This window comes from Arachis hypogaea, chromosome 3 (assembly GCF_003086295.3).
Source record: "Arachis hypogaea cultivar Tifrunner chromosome 3, arahy.Tifrunner.gnm2.J5K5, whole genome shotgun sequence".
NCBI classification, from domain to species: domain Eukaryota; kingdom Viridiplantae; phylum Streptophyta; class Magnoliopsida; order Fabales; family Fabaceae; genus Arachis; species Arachis hypogaea.
The window spans coordinates 130,843,799-130,863,019 of NC_092038.1; the positions used below are offsets into that span (position 1 = coordinate 130,843,799).

At 34.0% G+C, this 19,221-nt stretch overlaps 2 protein-coding genes and 1 long non-coding RNA gene across 3 annotated transcripts; 1 reads left to right on the forward strand and 2 right to left on the reverse strand.

Moving 5' to 3' along the window:
* Positions 1 to 1,849: 1,849 nt before the first annotated feature.
* Positions 1,850 to 9,288, forward strand: LOC112791651 (uncharacterized). Its single transcript, XM_029297220.2, has 18 exons — positions 1,850 to 2,053; positions 2,573 to 2,671; positions 2,983 to 3,158; positions 3,255 to 3,359; positions 3,928 to 4,028; positions 4,608 to 4,686; positions 4,934 to 4,945; positions 5,130 to 5,195; positions 6,116 to 6,184; positions 6,278 to 6,334; positions 7,048 to 7,125; positions 7,713 to 7,810; positions 7,893 to 7,938; positions 8,131 to 8,258; positions 8,499 to 8,607; positions 8,689 to 8,751; positions 8,837 to 8,899; positions 8,995 to 9,288. The coding sequence occupies exons 1-18, from the start codon at positions 1,942 to 1,944 to the stop codon at positions 9,118 to 9,120; spliced, it is 1,587 nt and encodes a 528-aa protein (XP_029153053.1). The 5' UTR covers positions 1,850 to 1,941; the 3' UTR covers positions 9,121 to 9,288.
* Positions 9,289 to 10,452: 1,164 nt separating this feature from the next.
* On the reverse strand, positions 10,453 to 13,029 carry LOC140183883 (uncharacterized). The gene is made up of 2 exons (XR_011880374.1): positions 12,320 to 13,029; positions 10,453 to 10,704 (listed from the first exon to the last, which is right to left on the reverse strand). It is a non-coding gene; the product is annotated as an uncharacterized lncRNA (long non-coding RNA).
* Positions 13,030 to 16,348: 3,319 nt separating this feature from the next.
* On the reverse strand, positions 16,349 to 18,626 carry LOC112791653 (aspartic proteinase PCS1-like). Its single transcript, XM_025834565.3, has one exon. It carries the CDS (start codon positions 18,273 to 18,275, stop codon positions 16,914 to 16,916), a length of 1,362 nt encoding a protein of 453 aa, XP_025690350.1. The 5' UTR covers positions 18,276 to 18,626; the 3' UTR covers positions 16,349 to 16,913.
* Between the last annotated feature and the right edge of the window lie 595 nt (positions 18,627 to 19,221).

The following is a 19,221-nucleotide window of genomic DNA, read 5'->3' on the forward strand; positions in this document are numbered from 1 at the left end:
CTTCGGCCTTCTGTCAGTCTCGTCTTCAGATAACTTTGGCCGAGCAGACGTCACCCTTGTGAACCTGGTCCCGAGCGTGGTACTTGCAAAAGGGACTCCGACGTTCAAGTCAGTAAAGAAAATAACTAAAATAAATAAAGCGTAGAAGTGTGTATTATCGGGAATATGCTTTCGAATAGAACTAGGGTTCTAAGGTATTATTGTTTTTTTAGGGATAAAGTATGTCCTCTGTGTGTTTGCTCTCATTGCTTTTATAGGCTTAAGATTTGAGTTGCTTAACGGTTAGCTGATTTGAGTGAATCTCGGCGTAATCCAAAATTTTCTGGGGAATTACATTATATGCTAAGCTTTTCCGTTGAATGCAAATTTGGATTTCACAACGTGGCTGAGATATACGTCGAAAGTTTCCTAATTCTTAGAATACGGTACACATGTAAAATATAAAATGATTAAATTTTATTTATATTACTTCATAGATGATTATATCCTTTCATATTAAAACTAAAACAATTTTAAATAATTCTTAAAGAAATAATTTAATCATCTGTAAAGTAATAAAATAAATTTTAACTATTTGATATTTTATAGATTGTAATTAAAAATAACATTTAATATGAATTTGTTAATATTATAAATATTTTATTGTATAATAATTAATTTTAATGAATAAAAAATATGTATATTCTTTTATTTATGTATATACTTTATATGTATTTATTTAAAAACAAAATATTACATTTGTCATTTTAATATATTATATATAAAAAATTTATTTATTTGTAAACTGATATATTTTATATTTATTAAAATTTATCAATATTTTTATTTTATAACATTCTTTAATTTTTATTTAATGAATTAAATAGGAGAAATATTAGATAATTATCAAAATTTATTATTTTTGCTTATCAATTAGTTATTAATATTTAAAAGTGTTGGGTAAAATATGTTGTTAAATTACTAAACTAAAGGAATTGGATTGATAATTAAGGCTTAGTTTGGTAAAACTTTTACTTTTCAATAGTAGTTTATAAAAGTTAACTTTTAAAAGATAGTTTTTTAAAAGTTATAATATTTATGTATGGTAAATCAAATCAAAAATAGCTTTTAATAAACACAAGTAACATTAATTGTGTTTGGTAAAATAGTTTTTAAAATTTAAAAAGACTATAATAGACATAAATGTAAATATTAAATTTAAAAATTAGTTAACATACGAGGTTATATTAGATTTTTAAATTTTAAAAAACACAAACCAATTTTAAAAAACTCTATCTTAGATGCTTTCAAAAGTACTCCGATTTTTTAAAAATTGCAAGCACAAGCACGTAATATTTTTTATTTACCAAATACAAAATGAGAATTTTAATCTTTTAAAAGGCATAAGCATCTCTTCAAAAAGCTTTACCAAACTAAGCCTAAAAGTGATGGCTAAAAACAATGAATATGCTTAAGTAAGTGATGGCTAAAAATAATTTATTGACCAACAATAACATCTTAAATAAAATTTCGATCTGCAATAAATTAATTTTTAATTTATCGAATTACACTAGGAGAATACCAAAAAAATTGAAAAAAAATTATGATAACCTCTAACATTTCTCATAAATAATTTATAAAAATGATAAATTCATAATGTACAAAATTACTTGAGTTTATTTTAAATACACCCTTAATATAATATTTACAATTACCCGTGTAACGTGTAAAAATATTGTACAGTCCATTAATTAATCATTTTCTTATAAGTATGATCTTTCAGGACAATGTAAAAATATGCAATTACCAAGAAATTAATTAAGAATAAAATTATGCTAACAAATAACATTTTTTTTTTCTTTCTAAAAGAGAAAGAGCTAAACGTAAAACCCAGGGCGTGTGACACAACACAAGTGAGTGAATTTTGAAGCAGCTGCCTTTTGTTGTTCGTCGGTGAAGCTGATGTCTCTGCGTGCTGCAGCCGCCATTTTTCTCAAAAGACGTCGTTTTCCCGCTTCCCATGGCTTCTGTGCATCTCGTGTATCCCCAAACGCATTTCCACTCTCATTTTCTGGTACTTTTCTTTTCTTTTTTTTTTCCTTTAAAAAAATCTACCTTTTACTATGATTGACGTCATAACCTGTATTGTTCAATTTTCATAGAAGTGGTATCTTCCTTACTAGCAATCATTGTGAAGGTTGGACTCTTATGGGTTCCTGTTGATTCCCCATTGCTAATTTGTAATTATGCAAATCAAATTTGGACCTTTTCTGCTCTGTTTCATTGCGCCAGTTCTAGGCTCTACTTCTTTGTTGTCCAATTTGAGTTTGGTATTTAATGGAATTGGAAACAGGAATTTGTTGCTTCTAATTAGCCCAAAAAAGATTCATCTTTTAATTGTAGGTTTTTTATTTTTTTTTTAAAAAAAGACATTACCTACTACGTAGTTTTAGTTTTTATATCTTCATTTGTTGATTACTTGATTCTGCTGCATATGGAGAGCAAATGACTACTTTTATTGTCTAGTAAAATGAAGTCAGAGATGATATATGCCTATTTATACTGTCTTATTGTTTTTGTGTTGCTCTTCCAGGCAAACTTAAACTTTCCCACTGGTATCAAACCGGAGCAAATGGCTCGAGGATGAATCTTAGGGATCCTTGTCTGTGGATTGTTATATCTGGACATATTGGTATGCCTCTGTAACTAATGCTTAATGGTGCAATATTATTATTTGCAAGCTGCAATGTTAATATGTTATATGTAACTTTATTACCCATTTGAAAAAGAGTAGCCTTATGGTGCTATATTGGAGTTTAATTTGATTAATGATTATTATGAATTTTTGTGGACATCAAACATCTTATGGTATCTAATACAGTGAGGATTTGTTGAAAACTTGATCCCATTGATTACTAATAAATTGTATGATACTCATTATCACTACTGGAAGGTGACTAAAAAGAATTATTGTGCACGACTGAATTGGCTATTTCTGTGCAGCTATTGTACTAGGGACTGGTGCCAACACTGTGTTTGCAGAAGATCCAACTAATGAAGCATCTCCAGATGATGAATTAATTGGATTAAGAAAAGTTGAGGATGGTTCTGTAGTATCAAATACACATACAGCAAAATGGAGAGTATTTACTGATGAAGCGAGGGAATTTTTCATAAAGGCAAGCAGTTTCTGCCTATTGTTTTTCTTTTTCATTCTCTTCATTTATAATTTTTCCTGCTTTACTAACCTCTATTGTATGCTCATTTTCTGCCAGGGACAACTAGATGCAGCTGAAAAACTTTTTCTTGCTGCTCTACAAGAAGCTAAAGAGGGTTTTGGCCCAAGAGATCCGCATGTTGCATCTTCATGCAATAACCTGGTTAGTTTACCTATACTTGATACTTGTCCTATTCTTAATTACTATGAGAACTGTATAATAAATCCTGTATACTTTTTGTCAGATGCAACCTTTTTTCAAAAATGATCATTGTTGTCTGTTGATTTAGAAGTTTTATAGGGTAGAAGGGCAAAATAAAACTAGGGAAGGAGATGTGTACTACCTCTAACTTGGTATTCCCCTTTTATTGCTGAAGTATTTTCATATGCACTAAGAAAATATTGGTACATCTGTCATAGTTCTTATATGAAGAATGGTTTAATGCTATATTACGAGATTACATTTGAAGCACAACTTAAAATGGTCAAATCTCGAATAATTTGGCATAGTGGTGTTGAAGTTGTATTGAAATATTCAGCTTCCTATGACACATGTACCAACATTTTCTTTAACTCCATCTAATTTTCCCTCTCTTCTAACTGCTTAAATTTCTTGAAAGATTGATTGTATATAATATGCTACTAATATGTACCGGTTCTCTATGTTAATTGAGAGAGTAAATGACATTGATAACACACCCCTCAGTTATTTCTATTATTTTTCATTTCAGGCAGAGTTATACAGGATCAAAAAGGATTTTGCCAAAGCAGAACCATTGTACTTGGAAGCTATCGACATATTAGAGGAAGCTTTTGGCCCAGATGATATACGGTATAGTGCTACTGCTGTGCAACATCATAGATTATGCTTCTTTCAACTGTATTTGTAGACATCATTACTAGGGGGTCAATAATGCATCTGAAACTAAAGAACGTAAGTTATGACTTAGTTTGCATGGAGCTGGAGATTTTAGGAAAATAGTATTATGTTCAAGGAAGTACTGAACCTTTTCATCTCAATGTCATTTTATGAACTAGAAGTAAACAATTGACAGGACATTAAACTTTATTTTTTTTTCCCTTCCTGTGAGCTAGCATCGTGTTTGATGTTGCCAATTTTCTTGATGATTGGTAGTATAAAAATCTTGCATAACAATAGTTCAAATTAAATTTTTCATCAATGAAATTGATTTTTTTTTATCCCCCTTTTTCACATGTGATAAAATTTTGTTTTCCATGGAAATTTTTTCTTACATTGATGGTAGACCAAATTGAGTATAAGCTGTTATATATTCATGATGAAATATATTTGCGCACGTGCTATGTTACATAGTACCAATGATTCTAGTGCCTTGATATGGTGAGTTCCATTAACCTTTGATGGCTTTAATACGAAACCATACTCATGCAGGGTTGGGGCTGCTGCTCACAACCTTGGACAGTTTTACCTTGGACAGCGGAAGTTGGAAAAAGCTCGTGTTAGCTATGAGGTAATCTGCTGAGTTTAACAGTCTTGGTGATTCATATGTTGGGTAGATGACAATTTTACTCATAAGTGGAACCAGATTTCAACATTTTCTAAGTTATATATGTGGTTGTTTCCCCTTCCATTTTCCACTTTGTCCTTTTGTGGCAGTGACATGTTCATCTTGTTGTTACTTGTTAGTCTATGCTTTGTGTTCTTTCACTTCTACTGACCGTCCTTTCTCTTTCATTTTTGTATTGTATTTTTAACAGCGCGCACTGAAGGTATGGACCTACTGTGCTCAGGCAGCGACTGTTATTTTCCTCTGATCTTGAAACAGTTATATTCTCCTCCTAGTACATTGCTATCACTTTGCATCTAATTTTATATCTGAACATCATTTCTGTGCTTGAAAATAGAGGCTCTATGTTATCTTGAGTTTATCATGTAATATGACTCTTTATTCAGATAAAAAGACGTGTTCTGGGATATGGCCATTCAGAATGTGCAGATTCAATGTATCATTTAGGAGTGGTAATTATTTTTCATTTCACTGTACTTCTTCTGTTTCCTTTGCTACTGTCTTTAGATGGGAAATCTAGATTTTAAGGGAGGGCTCCGGGGTTTGGAAATCTAAAATCTCACTGTGAAGGTCATTTGATTAAGGCAATTTTGTAAAACTCACTGAACGGCATTCATATTCAGAATATTTCACTCATTTGCTGCTTAATGCATTAGATGATGACTTGATATGACAAATTGCATACTTATATTAAAAATACGAGTATAAAACTACTGCAACCATGGAACCACTGAATGTTAAAGTTTCCATCCTTTAAATGAGTTGGAATTAAGAGTTTTTAATAATAGAACATGAATTCTTTCACTACTATTTTTGCCATAATTTAGACTTGCAAATGAAAAGGTGGGTGGAGAAGTTTATATTTGATCTGGAACTTGTGGGAGGACTGGAGATGTGAGGGCATCTTGAGCGTAGAATTTCTTATTTTCTCTTATTCATGAAGCTAAAGGGAGAGCTCTTGTGCATTAAGCTTGATACATTTAGTTCACCATTTCTGAGGTTAAATTCTTTATATATGTTCAATCTATTTTCTGTAAACATAACAGAGGATATTTCTGTCATCTAACTTCTTCTTCTTTCTTGAGGTAACACCTAAAGAAGCGCTGAACTAAGTGTTTTCAAAACTTAAATGTTCTGTCTGGCTGCGTTGCCGTGTTCCAGAATGACTTAATAGCAATAACAAAACGTTGAGATCTTCTATTAAAAATAAATGTTTGATATTTCTGGTAGACAAGTTTTTCTTGTTTCTCCCGTGCTTATTGGTTTTCTGGTGGCGTTTGTCTGAATGTAATTTTTTGGTGTATAATTTCCCTCTTTGATGCGGCTTGAAATGTCTGCTTAACTGAATCTTAAGCTGCTATTTTTTCTTCAGGTGTTGTATCTCCAAGGAAAAGAAAGGGATGCTGAGGCCGCCATTCAGGACTCAATAAGGTTATTAGAGGTGTGTCTTTCTCCTAATGTAAAGTACCTCAGCAGTGAGATTCGGTTATTTTGAATATTCTCATTTTTAGCCAACGTTCTTTTTCCTGTGTAGGAAGGTGGCGAAGGGGAGTCATTTGTATGCATTAGAAGACTTCGATATCTGTCGCAGGTTTTCCTTTACCTTATTCTTTCCCAAAACTTCCTTGACAATACTAGAGTAAAAAGTGTATGTTTTTAGAGGGGGAAAGGTTAAGGAGAACTTTGAAATAGGATGAAAGAAGAGGAGTCTTGGAGCAACGGTTGAGTTATCTCTGTGGCCTCAAAGTCATGGATTTAAACCGTGGAATCAGCCATAGTTGGGCTGCCTGCATTACACCCTTTAGATGTAGTCCTTCCCTTACTCCGTGAAATGCAGGATGCTTTGCACCGGGCTGCCCTTTGCAATAGGATGAAAAATTGCACTACTATTCTTGAATTTTTAGCAACTTTGTGGGAGGTTCCGCATAGTGCACATGAAGTAAATAGAATCTTATGCAGTCTTGGGAAAAAGGGGGCACTTAAGACCCAGGTCAGACAATCCAAGTATTTAGACATTAGATTTAAAAAAAATAAATCAAAAGTCCACATAAGTTGTCAGATACGAAACTGGTGGTACTTGTAGTTGCCATTGCATTCGATGCTTTTTTGGCAAGCAAAGCAGTTCTAGAGTTAGATCCTTAGTCCCAAGACCTTGCATTCTTTATAATTAAATTGAGAATATAAAGTAAATTGATATTGATTCTGTGCATTTTCTATCTTGAAAGTGTTCTTTTTCCAACTTTCTGGCTGTTAAATTTAGGGTTTTAATTGTCTGATTGATATATTTTTGCTATATTGTTTAAGATATATTTGAAATCACATCGACTTGCTGAAGCTGAGATGGTCCAGAGGAAGATCCTGCATATTTTGGAATTGTCGAAGGTTATTTATTTATTTTTGAAATTCTTTCTCATTGTATTATTCCCTTTCTAATTGCCTTTTTCTGTAATGGACTAATGGTGATTAAAATTTCTGTAAAGGAACAACCTATGCAATTAAACTTGAGCTGGTGTAATTCCTTTCTTGTTGAATTCAGGCAAATTAATACCTGCATCTTATTTGTGACTTCCAGTAGAAACAACCTATGCAAGCCTGAATTTTCTATCACGTTTTCTTATCATCTATGCAATGTTATAGTGGGTACGACTGTAGTAGATATGGTGGTTGAACAGGATTATTTCCTCATCTCAAGTTTATTATATGGTATTTCTATTTTTGTGCTGAAGAACCACCAATGTTGGGTTTTTTCATAGAAATGTTGTAGATTACTTTACACTAGATATTAATACTGGCCAAGTAGATGGATACTATATGTTGTCCCTTGGCTGGCAATTTTTAATCCCTATTTGCTTTCTATTTTGTCATTTAGAACTAGTTTTGGTTCTCTTGCTCAATGTTATAATAAAATTTTATATTTGAAAAAAGTATGATGGTCCCTGCCAGAAACATAATGTAAATTGTGTATACAGGGTTGGAATTCGTTGGACACAGTTGTTGCAGCTGAATCTTTAGCTCTGACCCTGCAAGCGTCTTGCAATTTAAAAGATTCAAAAGAACTTCTTGAAAGGTTATTCCAATATTATTAATTTGTTATATCCTTGGATTTAACTTTCGCTATATCTGGAATCCTGTTATATTTCAACCTGCAGATGTCTCAATGCGCGGAAAGTCTTGCTTCCTGATGACCATATTCAGGTTTGTTGTTCCTTGACAAGTATTTTAGTAGCTTCCACTTTCCATTCTATTTAACTTTCAAATTCCTCCAAATTTTCTGGCAATAAACTGATGCATACACAAAGATACTGTTTTATTGCATCTATGCTTGCAATGAATATGCTGGCTAAGAGTAAAAATAATACCATGATTTTTTTGTCTCCTCATTTTCAGATTGGTGCAAACCTACTTCGTCTAGCACAGGTTGCTATGCTTGATAGCAGCCAACATAAAAAATTTGATGTCAAGAGAGCTAAAGCTGAGCTTGATATCGCAAAGGATCATGTACATAATTCAATAAGGTTTCTATCAGTTTGTCACACCTAAACCTGTAGTATTTACTTTTGAATATCAAAACTAAATCAAATTATCTTAGGCTTGTTTCTTTTTCTAATTCCAATTATCCTTTCTTTGTTACTGTGTGGTTTTAATGATAATGCCCTTAACGATAATCCCCGTGACATTAATTTATGTTCATGCTTTGAGGAACTTAGTGGCTGTTCCTTTATATTCATTCTCTCCGATTCCTTGTTCCGTCTCAGGATTGCACGTCAATATTTAGATAGAGTATCGAAACAAAAAGACAGGTTGAAGAAACACAGTGCACCGGGAGATTCCAGAAAGGAAGCCCAAGCAGCGCTGCTCATATTGGTCTGTATTTTATTGGTTGTGCATCCACTATTCCTCTTCTCTTATGCATGTCTATTAAAATAGAATTGTGATTTTTCACAGCTGCAATCATTCAGTACTTTATCGTCGGTGGAGGTAGCAAAGCAAGAACTGCTGGAAATTCAGGTCAGATTCTAAGCGTTAGTACATAAGCAAGGATTTAACTTTTATGAGGCACATTAATAATTTCTGGTGTTATTTTGCAAAGCAGGAAGGAAAAAGTAACCTCAAGGCTAAGGAGCCACTTCTTCAATGCATTCATGCTTACAGGGAGGTAAAATTAACTATCTATTCTTCAATGGACATACACGTCTCTTGCAAAGCAAGGATTTTGAATATTTATCACCAACTCAAAACTTGTTTTTGCAGTTTGTAGCCGATAAGTCAATCCCTGAGAACGCTGAGATAAAGAAGGAATATCTTTCGTGTTTGAAGGTTGCTCAAAACTTGCTCGGTAATAAAGGACTACCAGAGGCTGAATTGATAGAATCTTGAAGAGCTCAGTTTAGATTTTGGTGTGAGAAACAAAGTTGGTCCATAACTTTATAAGCTGCAATTTTTTATTTTGATATTGTATGTACGGTTTTGCTAGGTAGACAATAACTTTTGTGAACAATGGATTCCAAAATTGGACCAATAAAATAAAACACAGTCCACCCTAAATTATCTCCTAAACCTTAATTTTTACAATCCTAATTTTAACCATCCTATTCCTACCCCTTTTGACCCCTGAGACGCAGCCACACTCCAGGAATCATACCGTCGGCGTTGCAACTCAACCTCCGGCAAGTTCGCTGCAAGCTGAACATCCGGCACTACCCACACGCTCCAACCACAGGCTTCACATGAGTCCCCTATCGATGCTCGCGCGTTGCTGCCCTCATTCTGCATCCCTCCCTAATGCCACCGTCGAACACCGCTCGTCGCGGAAGGGCTCTTGCTCGCTGTCGCTGCGCCAGCAAATTTTCGCACGCGGCGTCACAGTTGAGCGGTAGGGCTCTCGCTCGTCGCAGTTGAATGCACCAACAGCAACGCTGAACAGCCTGCAAGCTTCAGGTTCGCTCGCTCATAGTGCTCATGCGCTGCTGCCCTCACCCCGCATCCCTCACTTGCCACCATTGGGCGCCGGCCGTCGCGGAGGAGCTCCCGGTCTCTGTTGACGCGCCTCCAATCTTCAGCAAGCTTCAGGTTTGATTTCTTGGACTGCTGTGGAAGATAAGAATCCCTGTTTGTTGTTGATTTATTATTTTGTTACCATGTTGGATTATATATTTTTTTAATTTGGTTTGGTCTGTCCAGGCATTACGTTAGTCGTCACAGATGTTCCACTGGCTTTGGATGTTTGATTTTCACTTCAGACGGATGATTATTTTACCTAATGACTTTAGATGTTCGATTTTCACTTCTTATAAGACGGAAGATTATTTTACCACGTATACGGATGGTTGTTTTGCATTCAATAATTTAATGATCGTTTCAGTTGAGTTGGTGATCATGTGCTTGTTTGGCTGGGGTCTGGGCGGCAGTGGGCTGCGGAGGAGGCTGCACGGCCGGTGGCAGTGGGGCAGCGCGAAGGAGGCTGTCTGGGTATTGTGCGGCGCGATCGGATGTTTGCGGAGAGGCTGGGCGGCATCGGTTGAGGGCTAGGCGGCGGCGTCTGACCGGAGAGGGGGAAAGTGAAGCACCGGCTGGATTTAATTGAAATCCTTATTTTTTAAAATTTCAAAATTTGAAATAATTATTAATTAATTAATAAAAGAAAAAGTATTAGTAAACAATGAGAATACTAAACAATATAGATACGTCGAAGTATGCTGGAGAGTCAAATAAGTAAGTGGCATCCCCTTGTCAATTGAGATTTAAAATTATTCCGTACTTCTCTAGTTCTCTGCCACATATGACAAATAAAATCAATTCATTGCGTGATCAATTTTTAGCAGCACCTCATTTTACTCACTACCACACACTTGCTCTCATGAAAATGCTTCTCTGTGGCGTGTTGTTTTCACCCTCAGGCCTACTATGTATGGTGTTTCTGGAATCTTGATGGCTTGTAGTTGGTGCAATTGTGGTACAAAACTGACAGAAAAGGAAATAAATCACTGGTGCAATTTAAAAAGTATAGTACAATGTTTTTGGCTACATTCAGGCAACACATTTACTTTATGGGATGACTAAAAACCAAAAAACAAAACATGATTTATTTCATATAAATAAAAATTATTGTAACAAAGAGAACATAAATTACTATGGATGTTGGTGTAACCCATGGCTTGTAGTTGTAGTGTTACTAAGTAAAGCCAAGGCTTTTTGTTTGCTATCTTTTTCACTTGTCTTGCTATGAAGAAACCAAGTAAAAACTAAAGGGAAAAAGCAATGGAGGAATGCATCATACAAAACAAAACAAAACGTAAGGAGCATGAAATGATGTGAAAGAATAGGAAAAATCTGTAAGCAAAGCTGGCTTGCAGTAATGCTAATGCATAAACTGCCACAAGTAGTAAGTAACCATATCAGGGAGGACAAATCGTAGATTGGGGACCATTCTCTTAAGTCTATTAACCCCAACTGCTCCCATGTCCCATTACATTCTTCATAATCACATTAGAACTTTATAAGAGATAAAAAAAATGTTAAAGATAGAATCTACAATAATTCGGAAAATTGAAGTGATAAATATTAAATAATTCCCACTACACGTATCACTATGTCCCTCATTCACTATTTTTACAGTTACACAAAATCTTAAATCTTAATCTAAATTGGTTGAGTTTTACATAGTCATTGCACTAATTAAACTCAATAAACAAACGATTATGCCACTACAAAGTACAAGCATTAAAACTTAGTTAACATTTTTTCAACCATAAAAAAGTAATAAAATCATGAAATGCTTGATTTTTTTAAATAAATAAATAATAGGATTGAATATGACTTTTTAATTATATTATTACCATTTGAAGTTTGAATTCAAGATCAACCGCCCCCTTCCTTTTCAATTTTCAAGGAAGACGGCAACCTTGTTTTTGTATCTACTTGTATTTTGTAGTATTATATGATTTGATATGAGTTATGATTTCTTTGGTAATCTTTTCCTTTTTTTTTTTTTTAAATTTTATCTTGTTGGTTTCTTTTTCTTTTTCATTTTTTAATTTAAAGTGAAAATGAGATTCGAAAGAGGTGTATATGGCCATTTACAACTGATGTATAGCTGTAAAATTAAATGCCTCGTGCATATAAGCATTTCAAACTTTAAGGTCGTATTTGTTTTTTGAAACTGAAAAATTATAATTGAGTATTGTATTGATAATCAGTGATAAAAAATAAAATTTTAGTTTTGAGACATAAAATTTTATTATATTTAGTACTTTTAAAAAATAAAAACATAAAAAATTTAAAATTTGTAGAGATAAAAAATAAAATTTTAAATCAGTTTTTCAATCTCTATTATAAACTAAAATATACTCAAATATAGTTTAATTATATATATATTTTACACTAAACACAATATAAAATTTAATTTAATTTTTATATTTTAGTTTCAATTTCTCCATGGCCACAACTATGGTACCTACGTTAACCGTGGCTACAGGTGACTAGTAATTGATCATCTGATAAAAATGTGACATTTGTCATGGTCCAAATTAACATAAACATGCTTATAATCTAAGGTAGATAAACACAAATTTTTTACCGCAGGAGCGATGGTGAGGTCGAGATCCAATAACCCCTTGTATGACATGCCCTCGTAGTCCACTGCAGAAGAAGAATCGAAGTCGTTGCATTGCCTATGAGACACATCTCGCTGGCGGCTCATTCTCGATTCATCGCACAATGTAACATTTCAAAAAACATGACAGGACACGCTGTTGGGAACGCCATAACGGCAGAAGTAAAGACGGAAAAAATAGTTTCGGCGTGCGCTGCGGCTAGGACTGCACTGACGGTGGCAGTGGCGGCAGCCGCGAAGATGAATCAAGCGTGCTACTCTGACTCGGGCTACATGTGTTGTTGTTAATGTGAACGAAGTTGTTGCTGTTGTTCAGAAACTCCTCCACCATTGGTCTTTGCCTTGGCACCGTGAATGTCTCTTGCCGCTGCGTCGTACGCACGCGCTGTCCCCTCTGCAGTTTCGAAAGTTCCGAGTCAGACGTGCGTCTTGCCAAGGTCATGGATTTGGACAGTGTCCATGGCCGTTTCCTAACACCTCTGTAACAGATCTCTTTGACGTGACTGTTTAATAAATTTATCGCGATTAAAGTGGTCATAATCCAAGTCAAAACCATCTCCCTTCCAACTGTCAAACTCTCATAGGTTCTATCATATCTAGCCACCATAGCCACGAAGCAAACAAGCCACCATAGATGGCACCTTTCTCCATATCCCGAGGGTAGCCTAAATAACATTGGGTTTGCAATTTTAGTTTTAACTTTTAACCAGAAAAAGAAGTGCTGCTCCACGCTTTTGTGGCCAGCTGGATCCTGTTAATATAGTACTCCACTTAATTACACTTAATTATGAATTTGTGATTGTGACGTTAATTTAACATCCTTTTTATCCTTTCTTCCTTGGAACAAGCCTTTCCCTTTTGGTTATGAGATTCGAGTTGTTTCATGTCCACACGTGGTAAAACATTTTAGATTTTTTATTCAGCAATAAAAATAAATCACTAAAATAGTACGATAAGATATAAAATATATCTTTAAAATATAAAAATAATATATATTTTTATAAATATTTAGTTAATATATATCTTATTCAACTTTTTAAAAAAACATATCGTATTCAATCAAAAAGTTAACATGTCTCTTAAAAACATAAATTAAAATTATTAGTTAAAAAATAATGCAAAATTTAGTTTTAATGATTTTTTATATTTATTAAGATACAAAATTGAAAATTTTCTATCAATAATAATTTTTTTTGGTGACTTATCAATAATAATTTTAATACGTGTACGTAATAACTAAACTGTTTTTATAATTGATTTTTTTAACACTATTTTTTGAACAATTTTTTAGAGATTTTTATTTTAGAATGAAAGGCAATCCGTGAATTATTTTATGTTTATGGGGATTGGGAATAGAGAGATCTAATCTACCTGAAATGAGCAAACATGTTTTTCGCTCCTTGAAAAAGTTTTTATGGAAAAATAAAAAATATTGCCCCTCTAAAAATTTGTCGGAAAAAAATAAAAAAAAAAATAAAAACCACTCTTTGTCTCGTGCGATAAATTCTTAGCCCCAAATTTTTTATAAAAAAATTAGTAGTTTTTTTTTTAAAAATAAAAAATAGTTAAGTTAGTTCAAATATTTACTATGACTTAAAGTATTTAAGTTTAATCTTTATCTCTTATTTTTATTACACAATAGTTTTTAGTTTAAAACATTTAAAATATGTTGGATTTAGACTGAATTGATTGTATTACATTTTTCTCTCTATTCAATAAGTAACACTCCCTCTATCTTTGAGTTCAAATATAAAAAATTAAGTTTTTTATTTATTTAATTTAATATTATTTTATATTTTACTGTTTATTTAATTTAATTTTTTATATGATAAAAAATATTAAAATATTCAATAAGTATTGATATTATTGTATTTGTATAAATTGATAAAAAATTTAATAAATATTATAAATTTTAATATTTGTCCTTCTAACTTCTTTTTTACATATTTTACAGGATATATATTCAAATTTTTTATATAAAATAATCATGAAAAATCAAAGAGTTAATATTTTTTTTAAGAGGAAGGCTAATATTCAAGAAGGAGAACAAATAACTTTTACAATATCAATACCTATAGATAGTTCTTCTACTTTAATGAATCACGAAAAAAGTGAGATACAACATTCAAAAGTTCAAAGAATTGCATCCGATGAGTTTGACTTTAATTCTTTGTAACGAGACTGACATGGGAGCAAATAGTGTTAGTAAGTTAATTATATTAGTTAATTATAATAAGGGAATACAAGTCTCATATTGTTTAGGATAGTAAACTTTATATTATGTATTAGTCTCACATCATCCAAGTTATGAAGACTTTTTCCTTCTTTCACTAGTATAAATAACTCAATGTATCTTTTATTTATGAAATAGAATTGAAGTTGATTTGAATATGAAATAAGATGTGCGCTTATTTTTCATTAGGCTCTTTGAGAGTAAGAGGTGCATTCTTGGCTTAGCCAACTAATGTGGTTTACGGCTATTCTTATTATAGTGGGATTGCTAATTTTGTCAAGATTGTTGACCCAAGCTTCTAGATACCCTGGAAAACGGCTTTAAATTTGACAATATCATCCAAACTAAAAAAATGAGGTTAGACAAACTTATTTTAAATGTGTTCATATCAAAAGTATTTTGACAATTATCCTTTATCTAACCTCAAAAATTTGTTTCAAGTTCCGCCACTGTCAGAGAGTATTGAGGTTATGAATTATATATTTTTATGAGTCAGATAAACTTGGAGTATTTGCTGAACACATGAAAAATAGAGTGAAACTTATCTTACTTGTTTATATATTTATATTCTAATAGTTCGTTCTGTCCCCCTAATCATATAAATGAAATAAAGTGAGTGATCCAACTTTAAAAGACACGAATTAAGCATTGTATCCGTGTCTTGTCACGCATGATGAGCGAGCGCTAGCTTTAGTAGTGTTTAATTTGTGGGGAAACTCTTTAATTAAGAGCATCTTCTCCTGTCAAAGTTAACAAGTTAACAAAAATATCATCCTTCTCATTACATCTAGAGTATAACTAAGACGCACAAGTCCTATTCAATTATCCTCCTCCGATTCTCTACAACTTTGGTTTGTATATATAGTTGTTGTAGCTGTCTTGATAAAGATTGCACTTCAATGTTCCAGTGCGTGTGCACTGTTTCTTGCTCCCAAAATTTATAGTGCCAGGTTGGCTATAAAGTCATAAAAATGCAATGAATTTCAAATAATATCCTACTGTTCTTGAAGGCTACATTGGACTACACACTAATACTTCATAGTCCAGGCGCTTAAGGCTGTTGACAACTGTTCATTTTTGTTCTTTTGTTGTGTGTTCGATTATAACATCTTTATGGTTAATTGTATATTTTCATAAAATGAACAATATATGTTTAGTAGCTAGTATTTTTCTTATTTAAGATTTAAACTCCTATAACAATAATAATGTACCTTCTAGAATTGCTTATGACTGATGACCAGCCATGGATGCATGGTGGGGTTGATACTTGATAGCGGAATGAGATACGGCTCATTTAAGAATTAAGAATAGTCCAACAATGCTGTAGGCTGAATGAAGAAAAAGGTTATACACAATATTTAAAGCAGATTTATGGTCTTTAATTAGGAAAATTATTTTTTTATTTTTTAAAGAATCCTATTAGGAGCCAATAGAATATTTATACAATGTGTACAATAGACTATTTATTTAGTTCAATATGAGTTAAAAAATGAACAGGATAAAATATTATTAATTTTTCAAATACAATACACCCATACTATCCAGAATAACTATATGGGTATCAGAAATAATAAACATCTGATGTTCTATTGAATCAAACATCTTTAAACTTTTATTGTATACATTGTACAAATACTCTATTGACTCTCTGTACTTTCCCATTTTCAAAGTATCTTTGGAAACTAATTTGTGAATTAAAGTTTTAATTAAATATTTATTGTTGGCCAATAAATTAATGCATATATAAAATTGAATTTAAATTTTTGATATTTATTTAAATGAATGAGTGAGTTTATTATTTAATCAGTTTGAATTAATTAATTATTAATTAGTGCCAATGGGATTCAAAAGAAAAACGGCTATATTAATAATCCCTCACACATATGTAGTAATTAATAAACACTAATAATTAATACATAATATTTGCATAAAGTATACATATAAAAGGTAAAGCTAAGGATGACATTCGCAAACACTAAATATTTTTTTGTTTTTTCAAATAAACAAAGGCATCGGGTCATATATTAATAATAATAAATAATATATAACAGTAATAATCTACATAAACCTAATCCTCATATTTACATCTCTCGTTGATAACTTGATATTATAGTGTACGTGATTACTACTAATTTAGTTATGGCTTTTGACGCATGCAAGGTCCATGCAAGAGCGCGTGGTCCCAAATCAAATTGACCTTGTCACGTCATGCTGGAACACAACATATCTCCTTTTCAACTTCACTCCTCCGCCGTCCGATTCATCATCATCATCGCTCTGATGATCAACGGTCAGACACACGAACACGCACACACTTACTGCTACTTAACCCAATCTGCTACAATCAGCACCACCGAAGCCCACTCTGCGATTGGTGAGATCAAACTCCACCCACAGATTCTGTTGATGGAAGTTCCCTATTATGTTACTTGCCGCACCCAATTTATCGGAACTCCCAATCCCTATGCAGTGGACCCCGCCGCCCACGTCAGCAAGCACCCTCTCTTTCGGAACTACAATCTCCACACCCTTCTCAAATTCAAAAACCATCTCCCCTATCAGCCGTCCGATCTCAACTCCAGCATCTCGACCGTCAAAACACATGTCGGCCACTCCACCGTACACGTACTCCTTCTTCATTCTGCGCCCCACGATTCTAACCACTTCCTCCCGTACCTTGTCATAGGCTTCACTAACCAGGTACGTGAACTCGGATCCAGAGTCCACCATAGTCTGACCGGACCCTCCAGCGTCGGGTCGGAAAACTGCCGGCGAAATGTTCAGTCTTTTCCCGCCTATCCGAATACCGTTCATGGCGACAGTGTAGGCCAAGGGGTCAAGATTCGGCATGCGTTGACTCTGTAAAAAAGTCAACATAGGGATATACTTGAACCCGGTGGAGTGCGGGTTGTTACCAAGGTAGAAAGACCCGGTTGGAGCGCGTCCGGGTTGATCCTGCCTTGGCGGAACGCAATAAGAGAATTTGTTTATTTTGGCCTGGGATGAGAAGGACAATCTTCCGCGGTTAATTCCTAAAATGCCCCTGGCGTCGCTAGAGTAAGTTGCGCAGCCAAGGATGAGGGGAGGGGTAGAATGGGTAGGCGCGAAGGTTAGTTTCTCGCGGACGAGATTGCCCTCGGCATAGCTTCCATCGGCGTAGAAATAAGAATAGTGGCAGAGGCGGTTCTGGTCGCAGGAGGTTGGGAGGGTAAAATCGGGAATTTGAGGCTTGCAGAGAGGGTGGGTGCAGGGTAGTACGGAGAAGGTTGAAGAGAGAGAAGGGTCAAAGGAGGGGGTTGGAGGAGGCGGTGGTGGCTTAACGGCTTTCTTATTGTGACACTGAATCCAAGAGAGTTGGCTTCCGGTGTCGAGAATCATTTGTTGTGCCTGTGGGGGTGTACCAATGGGTAGAGTCACTATGAGTACCATGGAGTATTTGAATGTGGACCTCAAGTTATAGGAAGAAGAAGAAGAAGGAGGAGCCTTGGTGTTCCTCGATGAGAACATGAGAGAGGAAGATAGCATCTTTGCGGTTGCGTTTGTGGAGAGAGAATGTGTGGTTAGTGGGAATGACATTGAGAAGGATGAGTTTGTGGTGGTGAGTTTTGCAGCAGATATGATGGTGATGAAGAAGTGGAAGAAGAGAAGCATGTTGAAGAGTGGTAACAGAGGCATGGCCATAGGCATTGGAGTGAGAGAGTAGCAAAGTGAGGTGTGAGTAGTGATGTGGTTATATAGGGAGAAAAAGTAGCATTAAACAGTTGGAATAATGAAGAAAGAAAGAAAGAAAAGAAGAAGACGCGTTTTCTTCGGTTGAGTTTTGGGTGGGTGAAATGGATCCTGTCCTGTCTTTGCAAAAGCCATGTCCATGTGTCGAAAGGATCACTGTTAAATATATATATGTTGTCTTTAAATTACCAAAAATACAGTTGAAACATTAAGAACTGATAAAAACAATCTCTAATGTGTTATTTTTTCACAAACAAATAAGTGAATTTTTTGTCCCTGAGATATTTTCCTACTGTGGAACCATCTCATTTAAATCTGGAAGGTGTGTGTTAGTTAATGATTTTCCCTCTCTCATTTATGTGAATGTGCATTTGTCCTATGATCCCACCTCTGTCTCTGACTCTGTGTTATTCCATTTATTAGGCTTTTATATTTCTCAAATTGGATTAGATGTGGACATATGTACATGCGTAAAACATAATCTTTTATACGTGTCAGTCGTGACATCCACCAATCGGTGGTGATCATATATTCATATTCTTTTTATTTTCTTAATTAACAATTCAAAAAGATGACATTACCTGTCTACTATTGCATTCCTGCAGGTTATTTGACATTACTTGATGATGATTATCAAGTTCAAAAAGCGGGTTTACTTTTTACAATTAACCATAATGTAATTGGTCACCCTTCCCTTCACCAGTAATACATGGAGTCATTGAGAACGATTTTAGTACTATTTATTGTAGTTCAGAAAGTAAGGTATGTGCCATTACTCTTTATTGAACTGGTGCCTAGCTAAGACCCGAGGTTCTTTATTAAAATGTAAATTTCCGAATTGAAAAAGGGGTTAACACTTTCACCAACCCCACCCTTCCCATTCTCACATGCAATTGATTAATTC

Coding starts and splice junctions, on each gene's coding strand:
- LOC112791653 (XM_025834565.3), bottom strand. CDS start 18,275: ATGCCTATGGCCATGCCTCTGTTACCACTCTTCAACATGCTTCTCTTC.
- LOC112791651 (XM_029297220.2), top strand. CDS start 1,942: ATGTCTCTGCGTGCTGCAGCCGCCATTTTTCTCAAAAGACGTCGTTTT. Junction 3,360..3,927: donor CATCTTCATGCAATAACCTG/GTTAGTTTACCT, acceptor TTTTCATTTCAG/GCAGAGTTATACAGGATCAA. Junction 8,900..8,994: donor GCATTCATGCTTACAGGGAG/GTAAAATTAACT, acceptor TTGTTTTTGCAG/TTTGTAGCCGATAAGTCAAT.